The following is a 16847-nucleotide window of genomic DNA, read 5'->3' on the forward strand; positions in this document are numbered from 1 at the left end:
CATTTTAGTGCTGAGCCTCCTGATGAGTGTGAGATCAGTGAGGTCTCTGTGCCGGGCCAAGGAGCTGCCTGGGACAGGGGCAGGGCACAGACTGAGAGCACAATGAGAAATGAGCTGGATCTTCCCTTTTTGTGAACCTTTCCCAAGCTGCTGGGCTGCTGCAGGCCCTGGAAAAGGACTGGCCTAAGGACTGGCCTGAGGCTGTGACCTGGCACAGGATCCATGGGACTGCAGCTGTGGGAGAGAGCTGGGATAAGGGACTGAGCAATATTTCCATTTCCATGGCATTGTCCCTCTCTCCTGGTCATTACATTGCCATTGAATGGTTCCTTCTAAACACAAGCATGTGCCTTTGTGTGTCTGTTCCTTACATGTCACAGGGATCCCTCTCTCCTAATCAGGAGTGGATTTTGGGTGCAGTGCTGGTTTTTCCAGGGCTGCTCTGATGGTACCATGGAGGTTCCCATTTCTCTCTGTGCCAGATAAAACATCAGCTCCCTCTCCTGTAATCAGGAGTGGATTTTGGGTGCAGTGCTGGTTTTTCCAGGGTTGCTCTCATGGTCAGCACCATCAGAAGGTTCCCACTTCTCTCTGTGCCAGATCAGCTGGCACAGCTCCTCTGCTGGAGGAATTGCCAGTGCCCACTCACCTCACCTGTAACAGGAAGGTTCATCCTCATCTCCAGTTCAGTCAGTTGTTAACGTGGATTCAGTCTCAGGCTGTTGTAATGAACATTATTCCCTTTGCCTCCAGGCTAGCAGGGGATCAAATATTAATAGCTGTACTCCATGTGGAGTGGAGACGGTTCTGAGGTCTGCTCCCTTTTCCTTTTGAAACAGGGCCACTTGCTATCTAAATAATTAAGCCCCACAGCTTTTGTAGTTTGGAGCAGACGTTGTTATTTTAAAAAATGTCAGTGGGGCAGGACAGAAGTTAATCCTGCTCTCCTGCACAAAGGATGGGATTGTCTCAGCGCCCAGCTCCGGTCCCCATCGTGATTAAATTTGGTAGATATCTTGATTAACTCAGCTAGAGAAGTTAATTAAAATTGGTGCCTAAAATTGGTTTGGCCCTCCAGACAGTTTCCTCCATTGCACTAGAAACAACTTTGAAACAAGAGCTCAGGTTTTTCTGTGAAAGTGCAAATGTGAATTTTCTGTGAGTGTCTTTGCTGGGTGGCACAAGCTCTGCCTGGCTTTGGGTCCCTGTCCTGTGTCTCTGTGGGCTCTGAGAGTACAGAAGGGTTTCAGATCTTCCAAATTCTGCCGGTTTCTGCCCCATGTGGGCAGGATTTTGTCATCCCTGTCCTGCAGAGCTCCTGGCCCGGGCACTGAGCACGGGCAGGTGCAGGCCTGTGGTTCCCTGCTGCAAACATCATTTTGGGGGCATGGCTGTCTTTGCATCTTCCCCCAAAAGTGACAGACTAAAGGTCACCAGGGCCGGGCCTGAGCTCACAGTTACTGAAATAACCCCTGCACAGGAGGCTAAAAAAGGAAAAGCAAACGGCACACTGTGTCTGCATGGAGATGGGAGAGGAGTTGCTAGGAAACCACAGGATCTCAAAATGCATATGACCTAATCTGGAAGATAATTTATATGATGAAAATAATAATACTAATGACAGCCACTTACAGGTTAGAATGATTAATTTGGTTATCTGGGAGCCCACGTGTTTCTCAGAGCAGGGTGGAAGGCAGGGCTCAGGAACCTGTGGGCTCTGCTGGTTTTCAGGAATTGGGGCTCAGGATCAGCACGAGGGCAGTGAAGCCCTGCACAGGTGGGGAGGTGCAGCATCCTGGGGCTCTGCACTGGCAGAGGATGGGGAAAAGAGCCTGAGCTCATCCTGTTGCTGCTTGCAGAAGTGCAGGGAGCAGGAGCTGCTGGCTGGGAGAAATGCTTACCAGATGGCAGGCTCAGGAAACAGCTAATTATTATTTATTAATGATTTTCATACAGTTCTTATGGAGATAACGCTCACTCTTGATTTATGTGGGATAAAAAACTATTAAGCTACAAGCCATGACATGATTCCACATCAGCCAGACAACTTCAGCTTTCCAGATCTCCTGTCCTTGAGCAGGCAGGGAGTGCAGGACCTGGAGCGGGAACCCTGCAGCTGTTTTGGCATCATCACTCTCAGGATGGGGCTGGAAAGCACCTCTGGGCTCAAATCAGAGCTCACCTGGTCTGACTGTGCAGAGCCACCTCCACCCGTGTCCAGGTGGGTTTGGGTTCCTCCAAACTCTGAACACCTGAGGGTGTTTATCCATTAACAAGGGCTCCAAACCCTGCACACCTGAGAGTATTTATACATTAATGAGGTCTCCAAACCTGCACACTTGAGGGTATTTATAGATTAACAAGGTCACCTGATCTACAGCCACCTCCACCCCAAGTTCAGGTGGTTTTGGGTCTCTCCAAACCCTGCACACCTGAGGGTATTTAGCCTTTAACGAGGTCTCCACCCATGTCCAGGTGTTTTGAATCTCTCCACACCCTGCACACCTGAAGGTATTTATATGTTAATGAGATCTCCAAACCCTGCACACCTGAAGGTATTTAAATATTAACGAGGTCTCCACCCATGTCCAGGTGTTTTGAGTCTCTCCAAACCTGCACACCTGAAGGTATTTATATATTAATGAGATCTCCAAACCCTGCACACCTGAAGGTATTTATCCATTAACAAGGTTTCCAACCATGTCCAGGTGTTTTGGGTCTCTCCAGACCCTGCACACCTGAAGGTATTTATAAATTAATGAGGTCCCCACCCATGTCCAGGTGTTTTGGATCTCTCCAGACCTGCACACCTGAGGGTGCTCACACATTAATCAGCCCCCTCAGAGCTGTCCCTGTGAGGCCACAGTCCCTCCTCAGCCTCTCCTCAAGTGAGAGGGGCTCTGTCCCATCTCCCTTTACTGCTAAAACCACACCACGAGGTTTCCTGGCAGAAAGTGAAGCTACTCAAGGTAATTAACCACGTTTTTCATGCTAATTCCTCAATAATTAATAGTTTGGATGTTGTTGGTGATTGGTGCAGTAGGTGAGCAGCACTGGGTGTTTAAGGCTGAGATGAAGCTGCTCTCCAAAGTCACCAGTGGAGTGCTTTGCATCTGGTGTTTGTTCTCAAGGTGAAATATGAAATATTGTTTCTGGAATATGTATTATTTTCTTGCTTTTTTTCTGCACCTGTTGGTTGTTTGGGGTTTGGATTTAAATCCTGGATGGAAAGGACTTGGTTGACTCTGGAAGGTGGAAAGGTGATGAGCAGATTGCAGAGTTAAACAGAGCTCAGGCTGCTACAGGATCTAAGGGGAACTTTTCCTTCTCCTTTTCACTTCTCTAAGAAACAGAGTGTGCACATTTGGATTTTACTTCCTCTCAAACCTTTACATTAAACAGCTTTTGAGCCAAGTTCAACTATTCTGTCACTTTTGCTTTGGGGGAGATGTCATAGAGCTGCATATGGAAATTAGGTAGTGCAGAACTCATTATATTCCTATACAATTTGACAGAAGCACTTGCAGTCAGACCTTGATCTTATTTTGGGCCTCTTCATTACTTTCCAGAGATGAAAGCTCCCCCTCTCCTCCTCTGTGCCTCTCCTTTTAATGCCACCTTACCCTTGGCACCATTAAAGCAGCCGAACATCATTTCCAATGAACTTTATCGTTTAATCTTCCCCAACGCTGAGGAACATCGTGTCCGGGCTATTTATGGAACAATGCACAGAATCTGGAGTTTAATGGGCCTCTCCCAGCACAGATACCCTGAGTGAGAGGAGATTTCTGAGGGTCACAATGGGCAGTGGTGGCAGGGGCTCAGGCAGCCCTGGGGCGCTGCTCCCCTCCTGATGGAAACTCCTTTTTGTGCATTTTGTGCATTCTCACCTTGAGCTCAACCAGCTCTGGCTCAGATTTAGTGAGGCTCTCGCTCCTATGGGATATTTGTTTTGGGAATCCTTTATTCTGTTTATTCTGTTCCCTGTGATTTCCAGCCCGTGTTGCGTGTGTGTTCACCCACCCAGCCAGGCTCACAACCTCGATCTGTGTAAGGGCTGATTGATTCAGGGACTGCTTTCCCCACCCAGGACTGATTTAGGGAATGCTTTCCCCCACCCAGCCAGGCCACAGCCGCACCTTGATCTGTGTCAGGGCTGATTTAGGGACTGCTTTCCCCCGGCTGAATTCTGTTTTACACAGCTCCTGCAGCTTGGCTGCACCTCAAAGCTTCCTCTCTGCTGAGGCTCCCTCAGCAGCAGCTGAGTGACAAAACCTTCTCTCCCTCCTTGAAATAGAACAAAAGAAATTCCTACACACGTTTTTTTATAGTAGGAGTGCTGGAACAGGTTTTTAGAGCTTGGGTCAGGATCGCTCCAAGGATGTTAAAGCGGTGCCCAATTGTACTTGGAATAACTGGAATTGTTGTGGGGTGTAAATCAGGGTGTCAGAATTTGTCTAGAAACTTATTATTTTTAAAAAAATCTCAAGAAAAGTAATGTTTTTCTGCATGATGAATAGGGATGCTGCTGTTCTGCATCAGTCCAAACCGAGGCTCAGTGCCTCAGTGCAAGCCAGGCGTGATGAGCAGCTGTCTGCCTGTGATTTATCTGTCTGTCCTTCCCTATCTGTGTCTCCAGAGCTCCCTTTTATGACACCTTTCACACAGCTCACACCCCCAATTAATAGCTCTGAAGCGTTCAGGGCTGGAGGAATTAGCAGAGTTTGATCTGGTGTCACACGCCAGGTGCTGGCCCTGATGGATGAGCGCTAATTAATTAATTAATTAATTAATGAACTAACAGTGTGGAGCCCGTGGCAGCCCAGGGAGGGGGGAATGGCTCAGGTGGTGCTGACACCTGTGGGACAGGGCCCTGCTGGCAGCCTCTGGGTACTGAAAATTAATGGGGAGCAGCCTCTGGGTACTGAAAATTAATGGGGAGCAGCTTCTGGGTACTGCAAATAAACGGGGAGCAGCCTCTGGGTACTGAAAATTAATGGGGAGCAGCCTCTGGGTACTGCAAATAAATGGGGAGCAGCTTCTGGGTATTGAAAATAAACGGGGAGCAGCCTCTGGACACTGAAAATAAACGGGGAGCAGCCTCTGGACACTGAAAATAAACGGGGAGCAGCTTCTGGATATTGAAAATAAACGGGGAGCAGCTTCTGGGTATGTGTGCAAGGATCCCAGCTGGGCACTGGGCCACTGCTGACAGCCTGGAATATTTGGATGTATGGGCTGGCTCTGGAGCTGAACCCATAAACTGGAGCGCACTGATTTATTTCATCTTTTCCTCCCAGAGCAGACAGCTCCTTGTCTCACACAATTTGGGACTCGGGGAATTTGGAATAGCTGAGCTGATGGAAAATGTTATTTTGCTTTCCTCGATGATATGAAAGGAAAGAGGCAGGATTCCTGGTTGGCTAATTTGTGTGTTTGGGTTTTTTTCCCCTGAACTCTATTAAGGGATGTGACAAGCAGAGAAAGAGGTACCTAGCCCAGCAAAAATGAAATATCTTCTAAAAAAATAATAAAAAAGCTTTTTTTCCCCTGTCAAAGACTGTTAAATATCAACAACAACAAAAACATATTCCACACAGATTCGTTCTGGTTGGAAAAAACATGTTCCTGAAATGTCAGCCAGCTCCAGTTTTAACCTTATTGTTTCTCTCTCCCCCTAAGTTCCAGCCCCATCCCCTGCTGGCACTGAGTCACGTTCTGATGCTGAGCCCTCTTAGACAGCCCCACTCATCTTCCTGGCCACGCTCTCAGCTCAGTAACCCACCTCCAAAACTCAGGGTGTCAGCTGAGAAACAGAACATTTCAGAGCTGACTCCCCTGCTCTGCAGCAAATCAATGATCACAATGGCCTGGTTATTGACAGCTGTGTGGGCAGCCTTCCTCACGCTGAGGGGATGACACAAACCCAGATTCAGCCTCTCCGAGCCCTGCTGCAGCTCCCGAGGGTCTGGAACAGGCTGTTCCTGCATCCTCCTGAGGAACAAGCAGGCATTTGTGTCCTGCTCGTCCTTCCTTTTGGCTGGAGCCCCTTGAAGCATCTCCATAGTTTCCCCTTCCCTGGCTGCCTGTGAGCCACCGTGGCCTGAGGAGATGGGAGAGCCTCCCTCCATGTCCATGGAAGAACCTCCCTCCATCCCCAGGGAAGAACTTTCCCCCATCCCCTTCCTCTCCTCTGTGGAAGAGCTTCCCTCCATCCTCTTCCTCTCTCTCCCATGGAAGAGCCTCTCTCCATTCCCTTTCCTCTCCCCCATGGAAGAGCCTCCGTGCCTCCATCCCTTTCTGTCCCCCATGCCCAGCATCCCTCCCTGCTCTGGAGCTGCTCGGTGATGGATCCTTCCCTCCATCCCCAGACAAGGTGTCCCTCACCTGCCTCACCCATTTATCCCCTGGGCTCTGCCCAGCCTGGCATTGTTCAGCTTTCTGCTCCACGTGGGAGCAGCTCCACAGAGCTGCTCTGTCCTGGCTGTCCCTGCCTCGCCCAGCCTGTGCTTGGCTCTCTCCTGGCAGCCCACAGCCCCAGGGTGGAATGAGGACCTGCCTCCAGGCCTGTGCAGTGCACTGCTCGTCCTCAGGGAGCCAAGGGGCACCAGATAATAAATGAGATGAATTGAACACCCTGCGAGGCTGCAGTCGTCAGAAGCACATTTACTGCAGGCTTGAAACCAAGCCCTGTGATTTACCCAGGGCCGGGACTGCTGGCAGCCCCTGTGGCACTGAGGCCATGCCAATCCCCTGGGATTATCAGCTATTCCAGCAGCAAGGCTCATTTAGCAAATCTAACTCTTACAGATAAATGCACTTCAAGCAGGGCTGGGCTTTTCTTTCCCCCACGGCATCTGAGCATTTCCATCTCCCTGCTGCTGCGGGCTCCCCACTTGGTGAGAGGTGCCCTGTGAACTTGGCTTTGCCCAGGCTGAGATCCAGAATGACCCTGCTCAGTTCTCACCTTGGGGCTCTCCTGTGCCACCCCCAGCCCTGCCTGTCCCAGTCCCTGTGCTGGGGACACCGAGCTGTGCCTGGGGCTGTGCTCACCCCTTCTGCAGCTTCCAAACTGTGCTTGGGACTGTGCTCACCCCTTCTGCAGCTTCCAAACTGTGTCTGGGGCTGTGCTCACCCCTCCTGCAAACCATGATCTGTGTCTGGGACTGTGCTCACCCCTCCTGCAGCTTCCAAACCATGAGCTGGGGACTGTGCTCACCCCTCCTGCAAACCATGATCTGTGCCTGGGGGCTGCTCACCCCTCCTGCAGCTTCCAAACTGTGTCTGGGACTGTGCTCACCCCTCCTGCAAACCATGATCTGTGTCTGGGACTGTGCTCACCCCTCCTGCAAACCATGATCTGTGTCTGGGGGCTGCTCACCCCTTCTCCAAGCCATGGTGTGCTGCCAAAGGAGCAGCATCCCCGCGCTGTCAGCAGCTGCCTCTGCTCTCCTTGCCAGGTGGGCAGGTGGGAGGTGCTGCCCCCACCCAGCTCCTTCTCCTGCAAGCTGAGCACAGAGAGGGGCTCCTCCAGCACCATCTGAATTACAAAGTCATTCTATTGTCAGGCCTTTTAAGTGTCACATTCTCTGTTAGATCCCAGGCTGTGACATTCACCGAGGAGCAGCATCGTTTCAAAGTCAGGGATGTCTATTCTTAGCACATCAGTCAAAAAAAAAAAAAAAAAAAAAAAGGGGGGAGGGGGGGAAAAGTCGTTGGGGAAGGAAAAAAACAAAGCAGTTTTACCAAAATGAGCCTTGTCACAAGTGATCAATCCATCTCCCAGTCACACTGACCTGCTCCTTGCAGCGTGCCAGAGGACAGAATTTGATACCACAGCACAATGAATTAAGATTTGCCAGATCTCCTGGTAATTAATTGTCTCACAGCACAGGTTTGGCAAAGAATAATTTATCTTTAAAGAGATTAGATCACTGGTAGCTGGGTTTTGTGTTTTACTGGGTTTTTTCTTTTTAAGGAACATTTCTCCTCAGTTAGTTGAAGAATAGATGCTGATGAGTAACAGCCACCTCCTGGTACTTTATTCACATTATTTAAATTCCTCTTCCTGCTAGACCAGAGCCCCCTCAGCAGTGGAGAGGCAAAGTTGGGGCTGGGCTGGGCTCTGGGTTTTGGGGTACAGCCCTGGGAATGTCAATCCAGCCACCCTGATGCTCATACAGGATTTCTGCCTTGGTTATTGGTCACTGGAAAATCTCAGTCTGAGTTCATATAAAAAGTTAATAATGTCTAGAGCCTCATCTTGAAATCTACCTGTACATCATGAGAGTCATGATTCTCAAATTAAGCAGAACTTTCACAGCATTTATCCTGATACATGTCCAAGATCTGCTCCTCCCTTCAAAGAGAACAAAATCCACCAAATTCCTGGTGTGCTCCCAAATTCTGCTCTAAGGAGCTGCTGCTGATGTGTTCTTCATATTCAGGGAATGAGAGAGCAAAGAGATTTTCCCAAAAAACCTTCTTGCAAAAGCCATGCAAAATTCTTTGTAACTTCAATGAGATGGGGGCAGAGTTTTAACTGTTTCTGAAGGTGGGATTCAGTGCAGCGTGGGATGATGCTGGAACAAGTGTGGTACCAAAGCAGATCCTCAGTGTCCCCCTGCACACCCTGACCAGCTCCAGAGGCACTGTCACTAACGTGCTTCTCTCCCTTTCCTCTTTTTAGTATTCATGCAGTGCTGATCATGTGAAAATTACTCACTCTTCTGACTTGAGAAAAGTTTCTTAACTGAGAAATTCCGCCAATATCAAGGGAATTAGAAATTCAAATGGGGGGAAATTATACACTGTGTGTGTCAATACAGCAAAGCTTTATAAAAGCTGCAATCAATCACACTGGCATCAAAGGTGCTGGGACTTTTCCCTGTTACCAAGTGGATCCAGGCCAAAGGAAAAGCGGAATTGGAGGGAGAAATCTTGGTTTGCTCCTGGAGAGAGGGGCTGCCCTGTGCTGAGGCTGCAGCTCATTCCTGCACCTCCCTGCTGCTCCCCTCTTGTGTTGTGAGTGCCAAACGTTGTGGTTTTGTGGGTCTTGTCTCTGAGCTCTCTGCTGTCACTCCCTGGGATGCAAGGAGAAGCAGGCACGGCCCAGATGCTTGCCTGGAGCACAAATAACACTTTTCTCTACTACTGTTCTCCATCAGGTCCCCTGAGTCTCGCATTTCTGGCAGGCAGCATCCCATGGGGAGAAAAAGAACCTCAGGCCTTTGGTTTGCAGTTGTTGTAAAAACCTGATTCTGGCTGTGGTGTAATTTAGCAGATTGAAATAGAGATATAGTAAATCTGTTATGCTCTCTCAGTGACTCAGGGAGCTTCCACTGGCAAGAACTGTTCAGAATTTGGAATATTCAATAATCCCTTCACATTTCCAGGGGCTTCTGTGTATTCCCAGTGTTCAGCCCCAGCTTTGAGGGGTCTGTGTGCTGATAAGTGCATGTTCCTGGATGGGTGTGCTTGAAACCACAGAGGAGCGGAGCAGCCAGGAGGATAAAGAGCTCCTGGGGATGATTTAAGGGGGTTGTGCACACAGCCATCCATTTGCTGCAGACAGGCTCACCCACCTTCTGCGCCCGGCGCTTGTCAACGCACTGCTTCTGGCCCAGGATGGACAGACAGACAGACAGACAGACAGGGTTCCCTCACTCACCTTCTGTGCCCGGCACTTGTCAATGCACTGCTTCTGGCCCAGGATGGACAGACAGATGGACAGACTCACCCACCTTCTGCGCCCGGCGCTTGTCGGCGCGCTGGTTCTGGTGGTGCAGGATGCACAGACAGACAGACAGACAGGCTCACCCACCTTCTGCGCCCGGCGCTTGTCGGCGCGCTGGTTCTGGTGGTAGATGCGGCTGAAGTTGGAGACGATGACGGGCACGGGCAGGGCGATCACCAGCACCCCGCTGAGCGAGCAGATGGAGCCAAAGATCTTCCCCGCGATGGTCTTGGGCACCATGTCCCCGTAGCTGTGGGCAAAACACACGGGAGAGCCCTGCTGAGACCCCGAGAACCCTCCTGAGAGCCCTGAGAGCCTTCTGAGAGCCCTGCCAGGGCCTGGGCAGCTCCAGGGTGGCACCGGAGCTCAGAGCCCCCTGCCAGGGACAGCCCCTGGTGCTGCCACCCTGCCCCTGGTACTGCCCCCCTGGGCTGGGCACAGCCACTCTGCCCCTGGAGCTGCCCCCCTGCCCCTGATGCTGCCCCCCTGGGCTGGGCACAGCCACTCTGCCCCTGGAGCTGCCACCCTGCCCCTGGTACTGCCCCCCTAGGCTGGGCACAGCCACTCTGCCCCTGGAGCTGCCACTCTGCCCCTGGTGCTGCCACCCTGGCACAGCCCTGCCCAGCCTGGCAGCCCAGCTCAGCACAGACAGCCCCTCTGCTGGGTGTTGGCACCCTGTGCCCCCCTCCCCGTGCACATGAGCCCCAGCGAACCCCAAACTCTGCCCCTGCTGGGGAGCAGCTCGTGGGTTTCCATTCCCTGGCATGCAGGTGCAAATGAGAGCTGATTTACACCTCCATTCCAGAGCCCAGCAGTTTCCCTGCCATCTGCACAGGCAGAAATCTGGGGCTTGTTCAAAGTCTGCACTCAGTAAAAGGTGAATTCTCAGGGACGTGAGACCAGCTGGAAAATATCCACACAAAGCTCTGCCCTGGGTTGGACCCAACAATCTTCTGCTGTGATTTGTGTTGCATAAAGAGACGTGGAGCTGTGCAGGGGAGGCCACAGGGATGCTCTGAGGGCTGGAGCGCCTCTGCTCTGGAGAAAATCCGAAAACTGAAATCTAAACCAACCCCTGGTTGCTATCAGATGGTTTTAGGGATTTCTGTGGTTATCTTTGAGATGTTCTGGTGCTGGGTGCAGCAAATGTTGAAAGGAGAAATTATTTATTTAAATTGAGGCTTTATTTTTACATTTGATGTCAGTCTATGACCAACAAAGAGCTTTGAGGGGAATAGAGCTAGGAATAATTTACATCCAGGAGGGAAAACAAACATTTCAAAACAGCTTTCTTCTCAGCTGCACTCCTGTCCCCGTGCAAGAACCTGTTGGAATGGGGGGCTCAGTAAGAGCAGGATTCCTTGCATGTTAAATGCTTCAGCCAAGGTTTATTTATCCCAAACAGAATCCTTCTCCTGCCTTCACCCACACCAAAACCCCTCAGAACACCTCAAATCAATAGATGCCTCTTCATGTCTATTAACTTCTTAGCTGCTGCTCCATGCAAAGATCATTTCAAAGCTCTGCTAAGCGACAAGTTCTTCTGCCTCATTTAACACTGCTCCAAAAAAAATCTCCCTCCTCTGCTGCCGGCCCTTAACACAATAAGGCTGGAAATTAATCATATGCCTCAAACGTGATCTCAGTGACCTGGAGCATGCAGAAAAAGCCCTTCTGTGCATTTGCAGAGAGTACAATGATGAGTGTCTGGCTCACAGTCTGGCTCAGGGAGGTTTGTTCTTACACGCAGACTGAGAGTTACCTCATTATGGGGACTCGGGAGGAGTGCTTAAAGCAGCAGCAAAGATCAAACCCTGGCAGCAGGAAGGGCTTGTGGGCAGATGGAGAAGTTCCTCCTGCGACAGGAGGAGCCCTGAGAGCTCTGCAGGGCTGGGCTGGTGGCCCTGGTGGCACTGGGCACACTGGAGCTCTCTGTGGAGGATCCTCCTGGATTCCTGCCCTGGGATCTGCTCTGGGGCACCTGGGCACATCTGGCCTGGCAGGTGGCACCTGGGGACATCACCCCAGTGAGGTGGCACCTGGGCACATCTGGCCTGGCAGGTGGCACCTGGGGACACGTCCTGTGCCCCACAGAGCTGACCTGAGGTGCAAATGCCAGCCCTGGGCTCTGGGCATGTCTCAGCTTTTTTTCTCAGGGCCAGAGCCCCAAGAGCATCCCTGGCACTGCCCGAGAGCCTCCCCTGCCTTTGCCAGGGCTCTGGGCTGCAGTTGTTCTGCTGCTCTGTTGGCACCCCCGGCTCCTGCAATATTCATTGCTGAGAGATTATTTCTGTCCTGATGCCGCCACAAGGCACTAATGGCCCCGTGGCATATTTATATCAGCCACAGTGCCAATAAACTCAAATAAACTCGGCTGCTGGATTCCAGTCACTGCTAATTAGGCATTTCAACCCCAAAACTTCTTTTCCCCTGACTGGAATGGGAGAACACAACTTTCCCTTTAATTTATTTAGTAAAAGGCAAATTGTCATCTAAGAAACTTCTAGAGAAAGTGCATTTTAAGCAGTTGATCAATAATCTGATTAGAGCAGCTGATAGAGGAGCTGGGTGGTGATTAACGTGCAGAGGGTCTGAGGGTGCTGGAGCTGCACAGCACAACAGGAGCTGCCAGCACTGCCAGGAATTCACCTGGATCACAGCTGAGCCATTCCCAGCTGCTGGATTCAGTGCAGGGCTCACCTGGGGGAAGGAGGACGGGATGGGATTTCAGGCTGGACAAAGCTGGAGCAGCTCCTGGGCTGGGGCAGACACAAGGCTCTCCCCTGGCAGCACTTCTGCCCCACAGCTCTTGGGGAGCTGCTTCATTCTCCACCTTGTGCCCAGCACAGGAGAGGCAGAAGAAGATTTTGCTCCAGCCTGGAAGCGTCTGCTTTAGGACAATAGGGACAGAGTAATATCATTGTGTGCTGTACAATAGACTGTGATTCTGAAAGCCTCTTGCATGAAGAGCTGGAATGAAGCATGGAATTAGCATGTGGCTCTCCAGGTGCCTGAGAGCCTTCTTTGTGCTCCAAGTGATTCACTGGGCAGTGCTGGGGCCCACACAGAGGAGGGGAAATGGCCAGAATTCAGCTGGAAGGGTCCAGGGGCATTGCCAGACTGGAACATTGCATGGGCAGCCCTGCCCCTCCATGCCACAGGTGCAGGTCCCGGGTAATCCTGCTGATGCTGCTGTGAGCCCCAGAGCAAAAATGGCTGTGTCACCCCAATGGCCCAAACTGTGGAGCAAACTCTGCTCGTCCTGTCCTGGTTTAGAGCAGGGAATCCACAGCTGGGCAGGGCTGGGGGCTGGATCTCTGCTTTGGAGCAGGGATGGGGGCTTGGATCTCTGCTTTAGTGTTTAATTCATGGTTTAGATCACAGAATTCACACCTGGGCAGGGCTAGGGGCTGGATCTCTGCTTTAGAGCAGGGCTGGGGGCTTGGATCTCTGCTTTAGTGTTTAATTCATCTCTGCTCACCCACCCTACTGAGGGGCTGGATCTCTGCTTTGGAGCAGGGATGGGGGCTTGGATCTCTGGTTTAGAGCAAGGATGGGGGCTTGAATCTCTGCTTTAGATCACAGAATTCACACCCGGGCAGGGCTAGGGGCTGGATCTCTGCTTTGGAGCAGGGATGGGGGCTTGAATCTCTGCTTTAGATCACAGAATTCACACCCGGGCAGGGCTAGGGGCTGGATCTCTGCTTTAGAGCAGGGAATTCCTGGATCTCTGCTTTGGGGTTTAATTCATCTCTGCTCACCCACCCAGCTGGAATGAGCCCCAGAGCTCACCCGTGCCGCTCTGCCACATTGGGTTGGAAGGGACCTTCCAAAATCCATTTATTCCACATTTCCACCGCCTCAGGCTGCTCAGAGCCCCCTCCCCTCCACCTGGGGTGTCCCCGGGGGTGCCCAGCTGTGTTTTACAGACCCAGGAGCACAGACGGGTTTGGGCTGGGCCCCTGCAGGGCTGAGCTGTGAGCAGGGGCTCGGTGGCTCTGAGGCAGGAGAATCTGCAAACGGGCTGTCAAATGCCAGCCTCGAGCAGCAAATCAGCCGTGCCGGGGAAGCACAGAGCCTATTTCATGCTAGGATTCTTTTACATTAAATATCCTTATTTTCTGCCTTGTTTGGAGCTGGGCACTTCCCCAGCTGGGCATTCAGCTGTGAGATCTGGCATCCTCTCACACTCCTGTTTTCCTTTTCCCTGGCATCACTCACTCGGTGATGTTTTCATGGATGCTCTGGAAATTGTGCTGCAATTGCAGCCCTCAGCCGGGCAGGCAGGGATGGGGCTGGAGATGCCTATCAGCTCCAGCTCCAGCAGCTTATCTCCAGCGCTTGGATTCACTTGGATCCTTAGCAAAGCTGTGGGCAGCAGTTGCTTAGCAGGGATTTTCCGGGCAAAGTCGCCTTTTTGGTATTGTTCTGGTTTATAAACTCGTATTTCTGACAGGGTTTTGTGTGGTGAAGGGACAGAGTGAATTCAGAGTTGTCCTGCTCTGAGCAGAAGGAGGTTCTGTTCCTCCTGCAGTGGGGAGGAGCATCAGGAAGGGAGGAATCACTCCCTGGTGGATTCCCTGAGGGCTGGACCAGAGCAGAGCCAGGTCAGGGGATGCGCTGAGCCTGGAGCCACTTCCAGGCTGGGCAGAAAAGGGGACCTGGGAGCAACTGGTGGCAGGAACGCTCCTCCAACAGCAGCAGGAACGGGAGTGTTTGTGAGGACTCAGGAACAAACTAAGTAGGTTATTTAATACACACAGGGCGGAGAATACTTCATGTATTAACACTGGTTCCATTTATTCCTCCCGGCTTGGATCAGCTCCTCAGCCCGTAGGCAGTTAAAGCAGATGGTCTGAATTTGGGTAACATTCAGACCTTGAGTGGAAGCTAAAAATGGAATTTCATTGGCAGGAAAAGTAGGTCAGAAAGCTAAAGCCCCTAGTCCTAAAATGATGAAAGGCTCCTAATCGAGTGTTCCCATTACCATTCATTAACCAGAGCAGGGGAAGGAATATCACAGAGAAGGGGATGGCAATGGGGTTCATTTCTGTTTTACCCATTCAGTGAGGGCTGATTTGGGGTTCATTTCTGTTTCACCCATTCAGTGAGGGCTGATTTGGGGTTTATTTCTGTTTTACCCATTCAGTGAGGGCTGATTTGGGGTTTATTTCTGTTTTACCCATTCAGTGAGGGGTTGATTTGGGGTTTATTTCTGTTTTACCCATTCAGTGAGGGCTGATTTGGGGTTTATTTCTGTTTTACCCATTCAGTGAGGGCTGATTTGGGGTTTATTTCTGTTTTACCCATTCAGTGAGGGCTGATTTTCCCCTGTGACCCAAAGTGATGCTCTCAGCCTCCCTGCCTTCCACAGCCATCGAACATCAAGAACATGCTTGAAATCTGAGGAACAAGTCCTGAGCATTGCTGTCCATCTGATGCAGGCATCTGGCATGAGAGCACCGAGTGCTGCTCAGTAATGCCCACTTTTTAAAGTGTTTGTTTTAATGGAAAATAAAATGTCCCAGATTAAGGCATTATTTATTTCTGGCTGCACACACTAAAGGCCTTTTAAATTACTTCATTCATTATTAATTCAAGAAGAATCCTCATATTACTCGGAGTGAAAACCTTACACAATTACCTGCTCAGAGAACCCTTTTTCCTGCATCTCAGCTCTCTGTAAAAGGAACTTTTTGGAGAACACAGAGGCAGGAGAGGGCAGGCAGTACATTGAGCAATTAGGCTGTTCTCCTAATAGCAGGACTGAAGGCTCCCTGCCCTGTCTTAAACCCTTAAGTGTGGTGTCAGCTTAAAGGAAATGCTGCCTTTTTGCTTTCATTCCATCCTCATCTTTTTATTTTCTGTCTTTTTAAGCAGCTTGAGTGTCCATGCTGAGCCATGTCACATTCCAAATGATCCACATACTGTGCATTTTAATGAGCTGCTAACACTGATTATACAAAAAGCAATCTCAGAAATATTTACTGAGTCCAAAAAAGAAAAATAAAAGGAAAAAGCCTATGGGGAACTAATTAGCTTTTTAAGAATTGGCCTTTTGAAAGCTTCAGGCTCTGGGAAAGTTGAACTTGGAATTGGTTTCAAAGGAGTTGAAGGAGTGGCTGGAAGAAAGGGAGTGAGTTGTAATGGAGTGTTTGTAACAGGGCATTGCACATGCCAGGCTCTGCACGGGACAGGACACGCACTGGGGGCTGAACACTGAATAAATGATAGAGACAGGAATTGTGATTGTGGTACAGAGAAAAGCCGCGTAATGCCTGGGTCCTTTGTCAGGTTTCTGCAGCCATTCTGGGGTTGATCAGAGGGACAAAATCTCTGTCCCTGAGCAGGTGCCTCCCTCAGGGTTTCTCCAAACATGACATTGGGAACTCACTGCACTCCAGAAAATGAGAAAATGAGAAAATTCCCGTTGGTTTGACACACAGCTGGTTCACGTTTCCCTTTCTGGATGTGAAATGCAATGCAAGGTGTTCATATTCCCTGAGTATTTGCTTCTGTCCCTTCCAAGGTGATCCCAAAAATGCCATTTGTCATCAGATGGTAAGAGATGAAAGGAATGCAGAATTCCCCTGGGCAGGCCTGCACCACAAACTTTTGAAGTGAAAGCAACAAAGGCCAATGGAGAATAGAGGCTGGTTTGTGAATAGTTCAATTTCCTTTGTCTGCATTTGATTAAAACCACCTCAGATTTAACGGGATTTTTCTTTCAAATAGAAAGAAAATCAAGAAGAAAAATAGCCCTGCCTGGAAGTCGCTGTTATTCCCTTCTCCCTGGCAGAGTTTTATCATTCTCAGCAGAGCTGAGGCGGGGCTGGGGAGGTTTGCAGTGACGGATGGTGCCACCTCAGCCAGGAGCTGTCTTCTGCTCCTTCCCCTGCGGGATGCAGGATGCGAGCCAGGTGTGAAATCCCCTCTGGGAGCCTCGGCAGCCCTGCCCTGCTCTCTGGATTTGGGGTTTTATTGCCAGACGTTCTCTGGTATTCGGGGTTTATTGCCAGGGGTTTGTTCTCTGGTTTTGGGGGCTTGTTTGTTCTCTGGTTTTTGGGATGTTTATTGCCAGAGGTTCTCTGGTTTTTGGGGGTTTATTGCC

The 16847-nt window shown here is 50.5% G+C and overlaps 1 protein-coding gene across 2 annotated transcripts in view; it reads right to left on the reverse strand.

Moving 5' to 3' along the window:
• Positions 1-16847, reverse strand: part of KCND3 (potassium voltage-gated channel subfamily D member 3) — an 87669-nt gene that overhangs the window by 11483 nt on the left and 59339 nt on the right. For both annotated transcript variants that reach the window (XM_058039668.1, XM_058039666.1), the window contains exon 3: positions 9824-9986. In XM_058039668.1, the coding sequence (XP_057895651.1) occupies positions 9824-9986 (163 nt within the window). The remainder of the gene's footprint in view (positions 1-9823; positions 9987-16847) is intronic.

Source organism: Melospiza georgiana, chromosome 23 (genome assembly GCF_028018845.1).
Source record: "Melospiza georgiana isolate bMelGeo1 chromosome 23, bMelGeo1.pri, whole genome shotgun sequence".
NCBI lineage: Eukaryota > Metazoa > Chordata > Aves > Passeriformes > Passerellidae > Melospiza > Melospiza georgiana.